The sequence below is a fragment of the Erinaceus europaeus genome, chromosome 7 (assembly GCF_950295315.1).
Source record: "Erinaceus europaeus chromosome 7, mEriEur2.1, whole genome shotgun sequence".
Lineage (NCBI taxonomy): Eukaryota > Metazoa > Chordata > Mammalia > Eulipotyphla > Erinaceidae > Erinaceus > Erinaceus europaeus.
The window spans coordinates 88,292,333-88,307,994 of NC_080168.1; the positions used below are offsets into that span (position 1 = coordinate 88,292,333).

Below are 15,662 nucleotides of genomic sequence, written 5' to 3' on the forward strand. Positions count from 1 at the left end.
AAGAGAGATAAAATTGTATCCAAAACATATTCAGTCTTGTAAACCTCAATAAGAAAGCAAATTGAAGGACCTTGCCCATCTCCAACTTCACTCCACCCCAAGTATCTAGGAATGCTCTAAATTCTCTGCCTCTCTCTCTCTCTCTCTCTCTCTCTCTCTCTTCTCTCTCCTCCCTCCCCTCACCCCCTCCCTATCTGTCTCTTACCTCCATGGTTATGGCTGGGCCTCAGTGCCTGCACTATGAATCCACTGCTCCTGCAGTCATTTTTGTGATTTTTTTATTTTTTATTTTTATTGGCTGGGACAGAGAGAAATTCAAAGGAAGAGAGGGAGAGAGAAAGATAGATACTTGCCTCACCCTTTGTGAGGTGATTCCCCTGTAGGTGGGGAGCTGGGGGCTCAAACCAGAATCCTTGAGCAGGTCCTTGTGTTTCCTGCCATGTGTGTTTAACCTGCTGTGCTACCACCTGGCACCCCAAATGCTCTCAATTCTCTGAGAACAAGAACCATGCCATCTTTGCTTACCTCTAGGCAGTACCTGACACATAGTAAACATTTATAGAAAAGTGTGGGGGGTGAAATAATACAAATGAATGAATGCAGGGAAACAAATCAGATATGGCTCCAGTTTATCTTTTTCTTTTAAACATAGGCCCAGTTTATTTGGGCATGTTTGCGTCAATTTTTTTTGACAAAGTTTGAGAGGGATTGGTATTAGTTCTTGTTTAAATGTTGATATTTGTTTGAATTCCCCAGTGAAGTCATGTTGGGCTTTGATGGGACATTTTTGATTACTGATTCAATCTTCGTAGTTAAGAGATCTAGTCAGATTTTTCTCTGTCTTCATTAATTAGTCTTGGTAATGTTTTCTGTTTCTAGGAATATTTCCATTTCATCTATGTAATCTAATTTGGTGCCATGTAGTTGTTCATATGGGCTCTTCTACCCACCAACCCTGCCAGACATTGAACTCAGGACCTCATACATGAGAAACATGTGCTTTACCACTGAGCTATGTTCCTAGCCCCCCTCAGTATTACTGTCTTCTCATCTTATTTTTGTCAAATGGATGAATTCACTTCTAGTTGTAGTAATCTGTTTTTTTTTTAATTTTCCCATCTAGCTAAAGGTTTGTCAATATTGCTGTTCTTTTCAGGGAACCAACTTTTACCTTCATTGATTTTTTTCCTTTCTTAATTTTATCTCTGCTGAAATCTGTTATTTTTTTGTTTCTGTTAGCTTTGAGATTGATTTTTCTCTTTTTTAAAAAATATTTTATTATTTACTGATTCCCTTTTGTTGACCTTGTTGTTTTATTGTTGTAGTTATTATTGTTATTGATGTCATTGCTGTTGGATAGGACAGACAGAAATGGAGAGAGGAGGGGAAGACAGGAGGAGAGAAAGATAGACACCTGCAGACCAGCTTCACCGCCTGTGAAGTGACACCCCTGCAGGTGGGAAGCCGGGGGCTTGAACCAGGATCCTTGTGCTTTGCGCCATGTGCATTTAACCCGCTACGCTACCACCCGACTCCCGAGACTGATTTCTTCTTTTCCCTCTCTCTTTCTTTCTCTTTCTTGTTTCCTAGTTCCTTAAATTAGTTTGTTGATTTGAGATCTTATTTTAATGTCTGTTTTTTTTAAGCCATAATTTTCTAAACACTGTATTTGCTGCATCCCATAAATTTTGGGATAATGTGGTTTTGTTTCTATTCATCTCAAGTATTTTCTAATTGCCTTATGTTTATTTCTCTGAGCCATTGATTATTTAAGGATGTTTAATTTCTAAAAATTTGTGAATTTCCCGGTTTTACTTCTCGATTTCTAATTTCAACGTGATGGTCAGAGCAGGCACTTGTATGGAGTACCTACATATCTATATCTGTATAACTCTTGAGCCTTATGTTGTAGTCTAACATATCATTTATCTTAGAAAGTGATCCCTGTGCATTTGAATGTATATGTTATTACTGCTGAGTTCAGTGTTCTGTGTGAGTCCTTTAGTTCTCATTGGTTTATTGTGTTAAGTTCTTTATTTGCTTGTTTATCTTCCTTCTAACTGCCCTTCCTATTATTGAGATTGATGTGTTAAAGTCTGTACCTATCACTGTAATGTCATTTCTGTTTTTCTTCACTTCTGCCAGTTTTTGCTTCAAAAGCCCATACATTCAAATATTTCACATGTTTATTTATGCCTTAAACAACTAACACATACATCTTAAATGATATCTTTACATTTTCATTTTATGTGAAATTAAAAACACTAACTGAATCTCCAAAGAGATCAAATAGTGAAAATAATCTCGAGTAACTTGTACTCAGTCAAGCAAACTTGGGCTTTAGTGGGGAATTATGTACAGTTAAATTATGGTGTGTGTCCAGTGCTGTTTTCTTTTAAGTGGTTCTGTTTATTTTTAAAAAGTTGAAAATGAGAAAGTTGTTTTACTCACTCAGTAGGGGTTTATTGTAAGACTCACAGGCCAGGAAAAGAAACAAGCACTGTTTTTGTGCTGCAAGTGCGTGAAGTGGGCCACGAGTGAAATGGAGCTGGGCTGGTCATAGTGCTTTCCCCCTTTTGCCAAGGAAGAAAAGCTCTAATGGTCAACAGATGGCGTTTGTGCATGAGGAAAGCCTGCATGAGGGTGCCAGCAGCTGGTGTCAAGCACAGAAATATCATATGTACATGTCGGCTTATTCCTTGGCGCTAGTGAAGATAATGCCAGAGAAACTAAGAGCTGGAGAGAAATGAGATTGTGTTGTTTGGTAGATGGCATCTGCTATTACAAGGGTCAACTTGGCCAGCATTTAAATTAAATAGTTGTTTTCCCTTTTTCTGTGTAATACGTCGTGCTAAGTGAAGGTCTTGTTCTCAGAGAGCCCAGGGGGTAGCAGTGCAGCAATTACAGCTGAGCAAGTCAAACAATCCCATGTGACAGGCAACCATGGAGTCATGCAGTCATCTCCCAGACAGGCCTGTGCAAGGCATCTGAGCCCCCTCTTCATCAGAGGTGAGGTAATGGGGCCAAGAGAGACCATGTGGTTTGTCAAAGACCACAATTGATCTGTGACAGAGATGCAAAAGTGAGACTTTTAACAAAAGGAATATAGAAATTTATGCTAAGCTGCCAAGATTCTTCTTTTTTCTTTTTTCTTTTTCCTTTTCTTTTTTGCCTCCAAGGTTATTGCTGGGGCTCCATGCTGGCACTGTGAATCCACTGCTTCTGGCAGCCATTTTTTTCCATTTTATTGGACAGGACAGAGAAATTGAGAGGGGTAGGGGAGGTAGATAGATAGATAGATAGATAGAGATAGACACCTGCAGATATGCTTCACCGCTCGTGAATCCACTGCTCCTGGAGGCCATTTTTCCCATTTTATTGGATAGGACAGAGAGAAATTAAGAGGGGAAGGAGAGATAGAGAGGGAGAGAGAAAGACACCTGCAGACCTGCTTCACTGCTTGCGAAACATCCCCTCCTACAAGTGGGGAGCAGGGGCTCGAACTCAGATCCCTATGCAGGTCCTTGTGCTTCATACTATGTGCGCTTAACCAGGTGTGCCACTGCCCAGCCACTGTTTATTTATTTCTTTATTTTGCCTGTCAAGCTTCCCTCCGACACCATTCCACTATTCCTGATGGATATTTTTTCTCCTTTTAATTTTAGATAGAGACACAAGGGAGAGAGACAGAGAAGGAGAGAGACATCCCAGCATTACTCCACTGCCTGTGAAGCTTCCCTTGGAGCAAGTGCTTCCATGTGGTACTGGGGGCTGGAACCAGTGTCCATACTCATAACAGCTGGGTGAGGTGTTTTTTTATTTTATTAAAAAAATAGTTATTTTGCAATGAGATAGCAAGTGAAAGAAGGACATGCTCAGCTCTGGCATACTATGATCCTGGGGACTGAACCTGTGGCCTCTAGGGTCTTGGGCTTGTAAGTAGGTGCTCTAACAAACTGAGCTGTCTCCTTGGCCTCACTTCTATTTTCTTTAAAGATTTATTTTATGAGAGGCAGATAGACAGGTGATTGAAGCACCTTTCCATCATATGGGCTGCTACATTTGAACTCAGGAACTGACCAAAGCAAAGAATACCTGCTGAACCACTTCACCAGTCCCAAACTAGTTACTTTATTTATTCATTTATTCATTTATTTATTTATTTATTTATTTATTTATTTATTTATTTATTTATTGTGCCAGGGCTTTGCTAGGGCTACCTACCCACCCCTGTGAGTAGGTACTCTGATACCTACTTTCACTACTTCTGATATCTCCATTTTCTGTCTTTCTTTTTTTTTTTTTTTTTATTTAGTTTCTCTTTTGTTGTCCTTGTTTTTTTAAATTTTTGTTGTTGTTGCAGTATTTCCATTTGGAGAGAAAGAGACACCACAGCATTGCTCCACTGCTTGTGAAGCTTTCTTTGTTTTTGTTTCTTTTCTTTCTTTTTTTTTTTTTTTGCCTCCAGGGTTATTGCTGGGGCTCAGTGCCTGCACCATGAATCCACTGCTCCTGGAAGCTATTTTTGTTTCCTTTTATTGCCCTTGTTGTGTCAGGCTAGCGTGGAGATGCATCTTCCCGGGCGTGTACTCTCTGGGCTGGCGAGAACATGACCGGAGCCAGCCTGGGCTGCTACTCACTCAGCAACAAGAGGAAGATGACTCAGGAACCAAACACGTTGCATGAGGCAATGCAATCTCTTTATTGATCAGAGAGCCAAGGCTTTTAAAGGGCAGACCAGGAAGTGGCAAGTAGGAAATGGAAATGGTTAGGAAAGGGTGGAGAAAGGCAAAAGGGGGCTGGGAAGGTAGAAACTTCCTTAGCAACTGTTGCGAAGGTTTTAACTGGTAGTAATAATACTACCCTGCAGGCAGAGAGGGTCTTGAGTGTAGAAAGAAGATAGATCAAAAGAATGGAATGGGTGGGGATCTTTCAGGCAAAACTATGATTATGTAGACAGGCCATAGTATCAGGAATGCAGGGTGCTTTGCGAGTCCTGCCAAGCTCAACCACATCCTTACAATTTCGTGACATTGTTGTGGTTATTATTGTTGTTATTATTATTGATGTCGTTGTTGGATAGGACAGAGAAAAATGGAGAGAGGAGGGGCAGACAGGGGGAGAGAAAGACACCTGCAGACCTGATTCACCCCTTGTAAAGCAATCCCTCTGCAGGGGAGCCAGGGGCTTGAACAAGGATGGTTAAGCTGGTCCTTACACTTTGCACCATGTATGCTTAACCTGCTATGCTACCACCGACCCCCGTGAAGCTTTCTTTGTATAGATGCTCCCATATGAGGACTGGAGGTTCGAATTTCGGTCTTTGTGCATGTTAAAATGTGCCCTCTTCTGAGTTAACTATTTCTTGGCCCCTAGTTTAGTATTGATTTTAGATCTTTTGGTTTATTTTTAAATTTTATTTTATATATAAGTACATATATATTTCATTTATTTTGGACAGAGATAGAAAGACACAAGAGGAGAGGGGGAGGTAGAGAGGGAGAGACACCTGCAGTGTTGCTTCACCACTCCTGAAACTTCTCCCCTGCAGGTGGGGACTAAGGGTTTAAGCCCATGTCTTTGCTCATGGAACGTGTACACTCAACCAGTTGCCCTACCATCCAGTCCCCTCTAGTTTATTATTATTTCTTAACTGTGGTTTCAATCTTAAGTAAAGGTCAGTTATCATCTCAATAATGTTTCCAGGACTCTCCTTCACTGAACTCAGGACTTTTCCCTCATCTACCACCATCTGAATCATTCTTACTAGGGTTAGGGTTAGGGTTAGGGTTAGGGTTAGGTTTTTTTAAATTACTTTATTTACTTAGTTAGCTTAGAGAGAGACAGAGAGAAATTGAGAGGGAATGGGAAGGTAGAGGTGGAGAGAGAGAGAAGGAAACACCTGTTGCACTATTCTACTATTTGTGAACCTTTCCCCTTGCAGGTGGGGACCAGGGGCTTGAATCTGGACCCTTGTGCACTATAATGAGTGCATTCTACCAGCTATGCCACTGCCTGGCCCCAGACCCTGACTTCATGGCTACTTAGAATTTCCCCAAGGGAGGAGGAGGATTGGTGCCCTTGAATGCCACATCAAGGTGAACCTTAGCAGGCACAGTTGTAAGATATATGCTTTTTTTTTTTTTTTTTTTTACCTCCAGGGTTATTGCCAGGGCCTCGGTGCCTGAACCACGAATCCACTGCTCCTGGAGACCATTTTCCCCCTTTTGTTGCCCTTGTTGTTCTATCATTGTTGCTGTCGTTGCCGTTGGATAGGACAGAGAGAGATGGAGAGAGGAGGGGAAGACAGAGACGGGAGAGAAAGATAGACACCTGCAGACCTGCTTCACCACCTGTGAAGCGACTCCCCTGCAGGTGGGGAGCCGGGTGCTTGAACCGGGATCCTTACGCCGGTCCTTGTGCTTTGTGCCCTGTGCACTTAACCCACTGTGCTACCGCCAACTCCCGAAATATATGCTTGAGGATAGTACTGTCTAGAGGTTTGGTTGTTTTTTTTTGTAATTCACAATTACAAACTTTGCATTTTTATCCTTGACACATGCACACATACCTGGACACAGGTACTTAAATGCACACACACACACACACACACTTTTCTCTCTGTGTCTATGACACATAAAGAACACATCTCTCAAAAGTTTTTTTTGGCAGGGTGAAGTATTTAGCATAATGCTTATGAAAGAGACTCTCATGCCTGAGGCTGCAAAGTCCCAGGTTCAATCCCTTACATAGCCATAAGCCAGAGCTGAGCAGTGCCCTTGTAAAAACATAAAAAAATAAAATTAATAAATATCAAAAGGTTTTTTTTTTTTTTAGTTGCAGTTATTCTTTGTTAGCTGTACTGCAAAATAGCCTGCTCTGGTTTTTACAAAAACTATTTGTTTCAAATAAGTTGATTTCACATGCTATTAACATCAATCCACAGTTAAAAAAGGAAACCAACCAGGTTTAAAGAACTGTTACTTGTTAAGTGTTTTTAGGAAGGCATATTTAGTTTAACTTAACTATTTTTAAAGAGCTTTTCTTCTGCCACTGACATAAGTGTAAAGTTTTTTTTGGTCACAATTTACTAATAACAGATCTTATGTTAATAATAAACCCTGCAGTTAAGCAGAACCCAAAGCTTGTCTTGGGTTCTGATTATTCTGTCATATTACTCCTCCTCTTTAAAGCTCCTAGCCCTGTATATAGCCACTACTTTACGGCTGCCTGTCTCAGTTAAGTAAACAGAACTTGAGCACAGTGACTTAACAGTGATATTAACTCATGATTGCTAGACTACAAAAATCAACCTTTCCAAACAAAACTGAGTGTGAGTCAAGCTGCCAAGTGAAAAACAAGCAAGCACACAAACAAAACTAGCTATCAAGTTCTCTGCTCTCCTTTCATTGGAGTTTACCTGTTCACAATGCTAAGAAATCCCATAGGAAGAGCAAGCGATGGATGCAGTATTACTTTATATTTATTAAATGTCGTCAATTTTGGTCCTGATGTGAGCACTGTATCAGAGGTTTGTATATAGCACCTTTGTCCAAAGAAGTTTATATAATTGATCTTAGAAATATATGGTTTTTCCTTTAGGAGAGCAAAGGAAAAGATGATATTTCATGCAGATTAAATAAGCAATTGTTGAAGATCATGAATTATATTGCTTCTAAGATACTAAAATGTCATAGCTTGTTCCATACTTATGACCAACAGCCAGATTAACATTAATGAGAGTCGGGTCTCTGGTGGGGTGATCTCCAGGGGAAAGGTAACGGACCGGTTCTTTCTAGAGTAACGACACTGGGGAGCTCTTCAGCATGCTTAGATTTCGTTTATTAGCAAGGTGGACATGAGTTAAATAGAAAACCAAACAAAGGGAATTATTATTGAAATATGTCAGAAATTACAGGTTTCTTAAAGGTCGGCTTGCCCCTATGGTAGGGGGCTGGTATGACAAGAATTGATGCAGATACATAAAGGCCAAGATAATTAGTCTTCTGATGCAGGCATTTAATTACCCAAAGGTGTTTTAGGGGTGGAGAGGGGTTGAACCAGTTAAGGCAAAATAGAGAGAAGATAAGCAAGGTTTGATGCAAATTGAGGACATGAAAGTGCACTGCTAAGAGTGTGTGATAAGGTGTGTTCTTCTGTGATCAGAAGGTGACTTTGAATAAGTGAATCTGTGGCCATGTGGCCTGCAGTTAATGAAGGGAAGTATTGGGGTTTCTGTGGGCCTGAGAGTCAAGAAGGAAAGAACTAAGTCTGAGTTTCCCCCCTTTTGCTCACCTCGGTTGAGAGAGACTCACCAATAGGTTATCTTCTTAGACCTCCATCCAAGGATGGGGGTAGTTCTTCCTAAGCTCTATCAGGCTTACACATAGTCCCAACAAATGAGGTAGCTAGTTTCCAAAATCTGGAAGGAGGGGGTTTGGTATAAACCAGCAGTTTCACTGAAAAGGAAATGCAATTCTATCTCAGGACATTCAGCTGGGTCTGTTAAATAACTGGGAAAGAGCGGCATCTCTGGATACGAGGGCAAAGACATCAGCTGATATTCAGACAGAGTAACAGTTGCAACAGGAATACTATTGTGTATACACATTTATGTGTGTGGCTATGAGTTCCTTCTAGAAAGTCAGTTCTCAAAACTGACTGCTTTCCAATTTATTTTATTGCTACTGAGTTATCACTGGGGCTCAGTGCCAGCATTACAAATCCAATTTCTGGAGGCCATTTGCTGTTTTATTTCCCCCTTTCTTTTTCTTTTACTCTCCTTTCCTTTACATTTCTTTTTTAAAATATTTATTTATTTATTCATTCCCTTTTGTTGCCCTTGTTGTTTTATTGTTGTAGTTATTATTGTTGTTGTCGTTGTTGGATAGGACAGAGAGAAATGGAGAGAGGAGGGGAAGACAGAGAGGAGGAGAGAAAGACAGACACCTGCAGACCTGCTTCACCGCCTGTGAAGCGACTCCCCTGCAGGTGGGGAGCTGGGTGCTTGAACCAGGATCCTTATGCCTGTCTTTGCGCTTTGTGCCAAGTGTGCTTAACCCGCTGTGCTACCGCCCGACTCCCTCCTTTCCATTTCTTTCCTTTCTTCTTCCTTCTCTCCTCCCTCCTTCCTTCCTTCCTTCTTTCCTTCCTTCCTTCCTTCCTTCCTTCCTTCCTTCCTTCCTTCCTTCCTTCTTCCTTCCCTCCCTCCTTCCTTCCTCCCTCCCTCCCTTCCTCCCTCCCTCCCTCTTCTTTCCTTTCTTTCTTTCTTTCTTCCTTTTTTTTTTTTTTTTGATAAGATAGAGAGAAATTTAGAGGGGAGAGGAAGATAGAGAGGGTGAAAGAAAGACGCCTGCTGACCTGCTTCACCATTGGTGAAACAGCTGTGTGGAGAAGAGGCCTGTGGGGAGAAGGGGTTTGAACCCACGTCCAGGTCCTTGCACATGGATATGTGCACTCAACTTGGTGTGCCACTGCCTTCCTCTTTCTACATTGAAGAACTATTAAAGACTCCTAAGACTTTTGCATGTGTGATTCACCTCTCAATTCATAACATTTCAAGAATTAAAAGTGGGTATCTTAAAATATTTAGTTTGAATCTTGTACCCATGTGTCAAAAACTGTACTGTAAACCATCATCCCCCCCATTAAAAAATATATGTTGAGCCACTAAGAGACAAATATAACTCCATTTTGCATTAACCTAAATATCTTTTTACTTTGAAACTACATTAAAAATTAGTGAGAGGTGTATATTGTTTTGTATCTTTGGAAACCTCTTTACTATTTGACTCAAAACTTGGATTTTCATATCTGCTTCTGCATTGTGATATGTTGTTTGTGTTGAAGTGAAGAGAATTTTGCACACGCAACAGACTGCCAAGCTGGTGCAGTGGCTCTGCCTGTGGACTCTGAGGCAGACAAACAGGGCTTCAGGTTCAAAGCCTCTCCCCACCAGAAGCCAGTGGTTCGCCGCTTTGGGGAAAAAAAAAAAAAAAAAGAAAATATTGCACACAGACATGTAATTAGAAAAAAGAGACCTTCACAGACCCCATGAAAGGGACTCTGGGTTGCCCATGGGTTTGGTCATTCAGTCAAATACTTTAAGACCCACTGTCATATACATAGCTTGGGTGGATATGAATTATGAATATGAATTAACGATCACTCCAATTTTGCTTTATTTTTCTATATTGTCCTACAGTGAAGAGGAACTGTTTGTGACAAATGCAGAAGGACGCCTTTATTATGGAGGCCTTCTTTTTATTTATTTATTTTTTATTTATAAAAAAGGAAACATTGACAAAACCATAGGGTAAGATGTGTACAACTCCACACAATTGCCACCACCAGAACTCCATATCTGATCCCCTCCCCCTGATAGCTTTCCTATTCTTTAACCCTCTGGGGGCATGGACCCAAGGTCATTGTGGGATGCAGAAGGTGGGAGGTCTGGCTTCTGTAATTGCTTCCCCGTTGAACATGGGCATTGACATGTCAATCTATACTCCCAGCCTGCCTCTCTCTTTCCCTAGTAGGGTGGGGCTGGGGAAAGCAGAGCTCCATGACACATTGGTGGCATCATCTGTCCAGGGAAGTCTGGTTGGCATCATGCTAGCATATGGAACCTGGTGGCTGAAAAGAGAGTTAACATATAAAGCCAAACAAATTCTTATATGGAGGCCTTCTAAACCCAAGGAGAGAAGATTATACTTAGTAAAACCAAGAAGCTACTATAATTCCTCAAATAGGAAAAATTGCTGAATTGGCACAGTTTACTAAACAAATGTACTTAGGAGTAAAGGAATTAGAACTGGAATGGAGAAACATCTTCAGAGTTTGCTGCTTAGTCAAGGTGAGCAGTGAATGGGAGTAGGAAGGTTCAAAGCCCAAAGACATTTTTCTTTTTTTTTTTTTAAATATTTATTTTATTTATTTATTCCCTTTTGTTGCCTTTGCTGTTTTATTGTTGTAGTTATTATTGTTGTTGTCGTTGTTGAATAGGACAGAGAGAAATGGAGAGAGGAGGGGAAGACAGAGAGGGGGAGAGAAAGATAGACACCTGCAGACCTGCTTTACCGCCTGTGAAGCAACTCCTCTGCAGGTGGGGAGCTGGGGTTCGAACCGGGATCCGTATGCCGGTCCTTGTGCTTTGCGCCACCTGCGCTTAACCCGCTGCGCTACAGCCCGACTCCCCAAAGACATTTTTCAAGGCAAAGTTACCACGACATGGATTGAGAGAGAAAAGGAGAATAGAAAGTCAAAAGTAACTGAGAGTTTTTAAGTCTCAAAGATTTCAAGCCTGTTTTCTCCCATCCATTCAGTTTTGACGTTTTCTGAAAAAGAACCTCATTCAATTCACTGAAATCTTGTCTTGTGTTTCAGAGTGGACCGTTCCATCCCAGGGTCTAAGAGAAAGTCACAGTTAGTTTCAAAAAGGAAGGAAGACCCATGGCCTCCTTGGAGAGTGTGTACCTATGACATCTCTGCAGAGAAATTCGCCTCCTTCTTCCCTGGGGCCCTGCAGACAGTGGCAGGCTGTCTGCACCACTCCTGTTTGCCCTGGACGCCTGTGGTCCACCTCTTATGCACTCCAGCACCCCCATTAGCTCCCTCTTCTCCTTCACCAGCCCGGCAGTGAAGAGACTGCTAGGCTGGAAGCAAGGAGATGAAGAGGAAAAGTGGGCAGAGAAGGCAGTTGACTCTCTAGTAAAGAAACTGAAGAAGAAGAAAGGGGCCATGGATGAGCTGGAAAGGGCCCTCAGCTGTCCGGGCCAGCCCAGCAAATGTGTGACGATCCCTCGCTCTCTGGACGGAAGGCTACAGGTGTCCCACCGCAAGGGTTTGCCACATGTCATTTACTGCCGAGTGTGGCGCTGGCCTGATCTCCAGTCTCACCACGAGTTGAAGCCACTGGAGTGCTGTGAGTTTCCATTCGGCTCCAAGCAGAAAGAAGTCTGCATTAATCCTTATCACTACCGCAGGGTGGAGACTCCAGGTTAGTTTTCTTCATTGTTGGGGTTTGTTTGGAAAAGTTAAGCAGATGTACACCAGTTGATGGAAGGTGATGGGATTATAGCAAGATTATCTCTCCCAAAAAGGAGAGAGAGAGAGAGGGAGAGAGAGATGAAAAGGAGATTTTGAAGCACAAATCCAAAATTTTGCAGTCAGAAAAGTCTAGGAAAAAAGGTGTTTTCATGGAAAACATAGAAAAAATATATAAATATAGATAATAGTTATAGAAATAATAGTCAGTTCATATATATGATCTTGGAGAACTACTACAGTTTACAGGGGAGGGAATGGAAACACAGAAATTAATATTAAATTTAAATCAATATTAAATCACTCTGGTGGTGGGAAAGGTGTGGAATTATACCCCTGTTATCTTATAATGTTTTAAATTAATATTAAATCACTAGTAAAAAAGTTAATTGGGGGGAATGATTTAAATGATGCTAAAATTAAAAAAGATATTTTCTTTTTTTTAGTATTTACTTATTCATTCCCTTTGTTGTTTTATTGTTGTAGTTATTATTGTTGTCATCATTGTTGGATAGGACAGAGAGAAATGGAAAGGGGAGGGGAAGACAGGGAGGGGGAGAGAAAGATAGACACCTGCAGACCTGCTTCACAGCCTGTGAAGTGACTCCCCTGCAGGTGGGGAGTCAGAGGATCGAACTGAGATCCTTACACTGGTTCTTGACTTTGCGCCATGTGCGCTTAACCCACTGCTACTGCCCGACTCCCAATAAGTAGATCTTGAAATGTAAATGGAACAGATTTTTTGTGATTTCTTATTGCTGTTTGTCTTTCACTTTTTTATTGTCCATTGTCTATTTAATAACTTTTAGTTACCTTTAAATCCTTTTAAAATTATGTTTGTCTATTTATTGGATAGAGACAGCCAGAAATAGAGAGGGAAGGGGATGATAGAGAGGGGGAGAGAGACAGAGAAACACCTACAACACTGCTTCAGCACTTGCAAAGTTTTCCTCCTGCAGGTAGGGACTGGGGGTTCAAACTTGGATCCTTGTAACATGCACTCAACGAGATGCGACACTACCCAACCCCCCTTTAACGTTTTTTTTAAATGATATTTTTATTCCTTTAAATCTTATTAGTAAAGGTAGGAGAATGATTTTAACTTCATCAGAACTAAAATGCAAAAATTTGGGCTAGTCATCTAAATAATTCAACATAGTCTCCGAAGTAAAAATATTTTAGAACTCACCTAATTATATTGCAAGCAGTAGCAGGGGTTGCTTTTGCCCTTTAGAAAGCCATTTTGTAGACAGGGTCAAAAGACGATGTGAATATTCTCTGTCTCCAAAAAGGTAGAAAGTAGATAGCAGAGAACCTCTTGTAATTTTTGTGTTTGCAATATATATATATATGTATATGCAATATATATATATATATATATATATATATATATATATATATATGAATGAAGCATTGACAAAACCATAGGATAAGAGGGGTTCAACTCCACACAATTCCCACCACCAGAACTCTGTATCCTATCCCCTCCCCTGATAGTTTTCCCATTCTCTATCCCTCTGGGAGTATGGACCCAAGGTCATTGCGGGATGCAGAAGGTGGAAGTTCTGGCTTCTATAATTGATTCCCTGCTGAACATGGGCATTGACATGTCAATCCATACTCCAAGACAGGCAGTATGGATTTTAGTACTTTTTAACATACTAGTGTCATTAATTATCCTTTCAACTTCTTGTTAATTTTGATATTAGATTCAGGCTGTCAGGGAGAAGCCATTGGCTTAGCCTGCATTAGTAATTCAGTTTTAAGAAAAATGATGTACCCTTAACTTGACAATTTCACAGTGAGCATTTAAGAGCAGTGGGGGGTTGGTTCCTAATGGAGAAGGAAAAAAAAAAGGAAAAAGGAAAGAAAAGAACAGACAAAACCAGTAAGTATTCATTTAATTTTGTAGGAACAAGCCAATGTTCAATTCTCACCTGCTGATTTCTTTCTCATCCTAGTGCTGCCTCCGGTACTGGTACCAAGACACAGTGAATACAACCCCCAGCTCAGCCTCCTGGCCAAGTTCCGCAGCGCCTCCCTCCACAGTGAACCACTCATGCCCCACAATGCCACCTACCCTGACTCCTTCCAGCAACCTCCCTGCTCTGCATTCCCTCCTTCACCTGGGCAGTTCTCCCAGTCCTCATGCATGGCCAGTTACCCTCACTCCCCAGGAAGCCCTTCGGAGCCAGATAGTCCCTATCAGCATCCAGGTGAGTATAAACTATCGATTGTCTAAGGCTATAACCTCACATAGTTCTTCATGATGGGGCCACCGTAACTGTAATAACTGTAGCTAATTTTCATATAGGCCATACAACATACTCAACATACTCAACAGACTTCTTTGGGTGGTTGGACACTGCCTGTCCTGTGTTCAAATGACCAGGACAAGACCTGTTTTGGAACAGTTCTGCTGGAGCTGCAATATCTTTTTGCTCTGATCTCTGGTTTGAATCCTTCAGAAATGTTCAGAGCTAACTAGATTTGAACAGCTTCTCTCCCCAGAAATTTCCAGAGGTTTTTTGAAGGCAACTTTCGGGGTATCTCTCTCCCTCTCCGGCGGGGTGGTCTCCAGGGGAAAGGTAACGGGCTGGTTCTTTCTCGCTCACGACAGGGGTGACATGAAGTAAAAGACACCAGGGGACTCTTAGCGTGCCTAGAATCTGAGTCCTAGAGTCCCAGAATCCTAGAGTCCGTTTATTAGCAAAGTGGACATGAGTTAAATAGAAAAGCAATGAAGTTGAAATATGTCAGAAATTACAGGTTTCCTTTTTTTTTATTTTTATTATTTTATTTTATTTATTTATTCCCTTTTGTTGCCCTTGTTGTTTTATTGTTGTAGTTATTATTGTTGTCATTGTTGGGTAGGACAGAGAGAAATGGAGAGGGGATGGGGAAGACAGAGAGAGGGAGAGAAAGACAGACACCTGCAGACCTGCTTCACCGCTTGTGAAGTGACCCTCCCCCTGCAGGTGGGGAGCTGGGCCTCGAACCAGGATCCTTCTGTGGGTCCTTGGGCTTAGGGCCACCTGCGCTTAACCCGCTGCGCTACAGCCCGACTCCCAATTACAGGTTTTTTAACAGTCAGCATGCCCCTAAGGTAGGGGGCTGGTATGACAGGAATTGATGCGATACAAGACAGTTATTCTCCATGACACAAGCAACTTAATTATCCAAAGGTATTTGAGAGAAGCATAGGGGTTAAACCAGTAGGGTGAGACAGAGAGAAGATGAATATCAAGAGGCCATATAGTTTGGAATTTCTCTTGTCTGGGGTCTGAGGTGTGTGTTGAAGTGTGTGATAAGGTGTGTTCTTCTGTGATCAGAAGGTGACTTTGAATAAGTGAATCTGCGGCCATGTGGCCTGCGGTTAATGGAGGGAAGTACTGGGGTATCTGTGGGCCTGAGAGTCAAGAAGGAAAGAACCAAGTCTGAGTTTCCCCCCTTATGCTCACCTTGGTTGAGAGAGACTTACCAAGAGGTTATCTTCTCAGACCTCCATCCAAGGATGGGGGTGGTTCTCCCTAAGCTCTATCAGGCTTACACATGGTCCCAACAGGCAGCAGATTATAAAATACTTTTCTTTTTTTGCCTCCAGGGTTATCATTGGG

General features: G+C 41.6%; 1 protein-coding gene across 4 annotated transcripts in view; it reads left to right on the forward strand.

Moving 5' to 3' along the window:
- Window positions 1-15,662, forward strand: part of SMAD9 (SMAD family member 9) — a 98,751-nt gene that overhangs the window by 52,160 nt on the left and 30,929 nt on the right. For 2 of the 4 annotated variants that reach the window (XM_060194922.1, XM_007526524.3), the window contains exons 1-3: window positions 3,670-3,803; window positions 11,386-11,998; window positions 14,007-14,261. In XM_060194922.1, coding sequence (XP_060050905.1) covers window positions 11,587-11,998; window positions 14,007-14,261 — 667 coding nt within the window. In that variant the 5' untranslated portion in view covers window positions 3,670-3,803; window positions 11,386-11,586. Of the gene's footprint in view, window positions 1-3,669; window positions 3,804-10,202; window positions 10,316-11,385; window positions 11,999-14,006; window positions 14,262-15,662 lie in introns of those variants that run through there. The other 2 variants (XM_060194924.1, XM_060194923.1) reach the window with 2 other exon arrangements.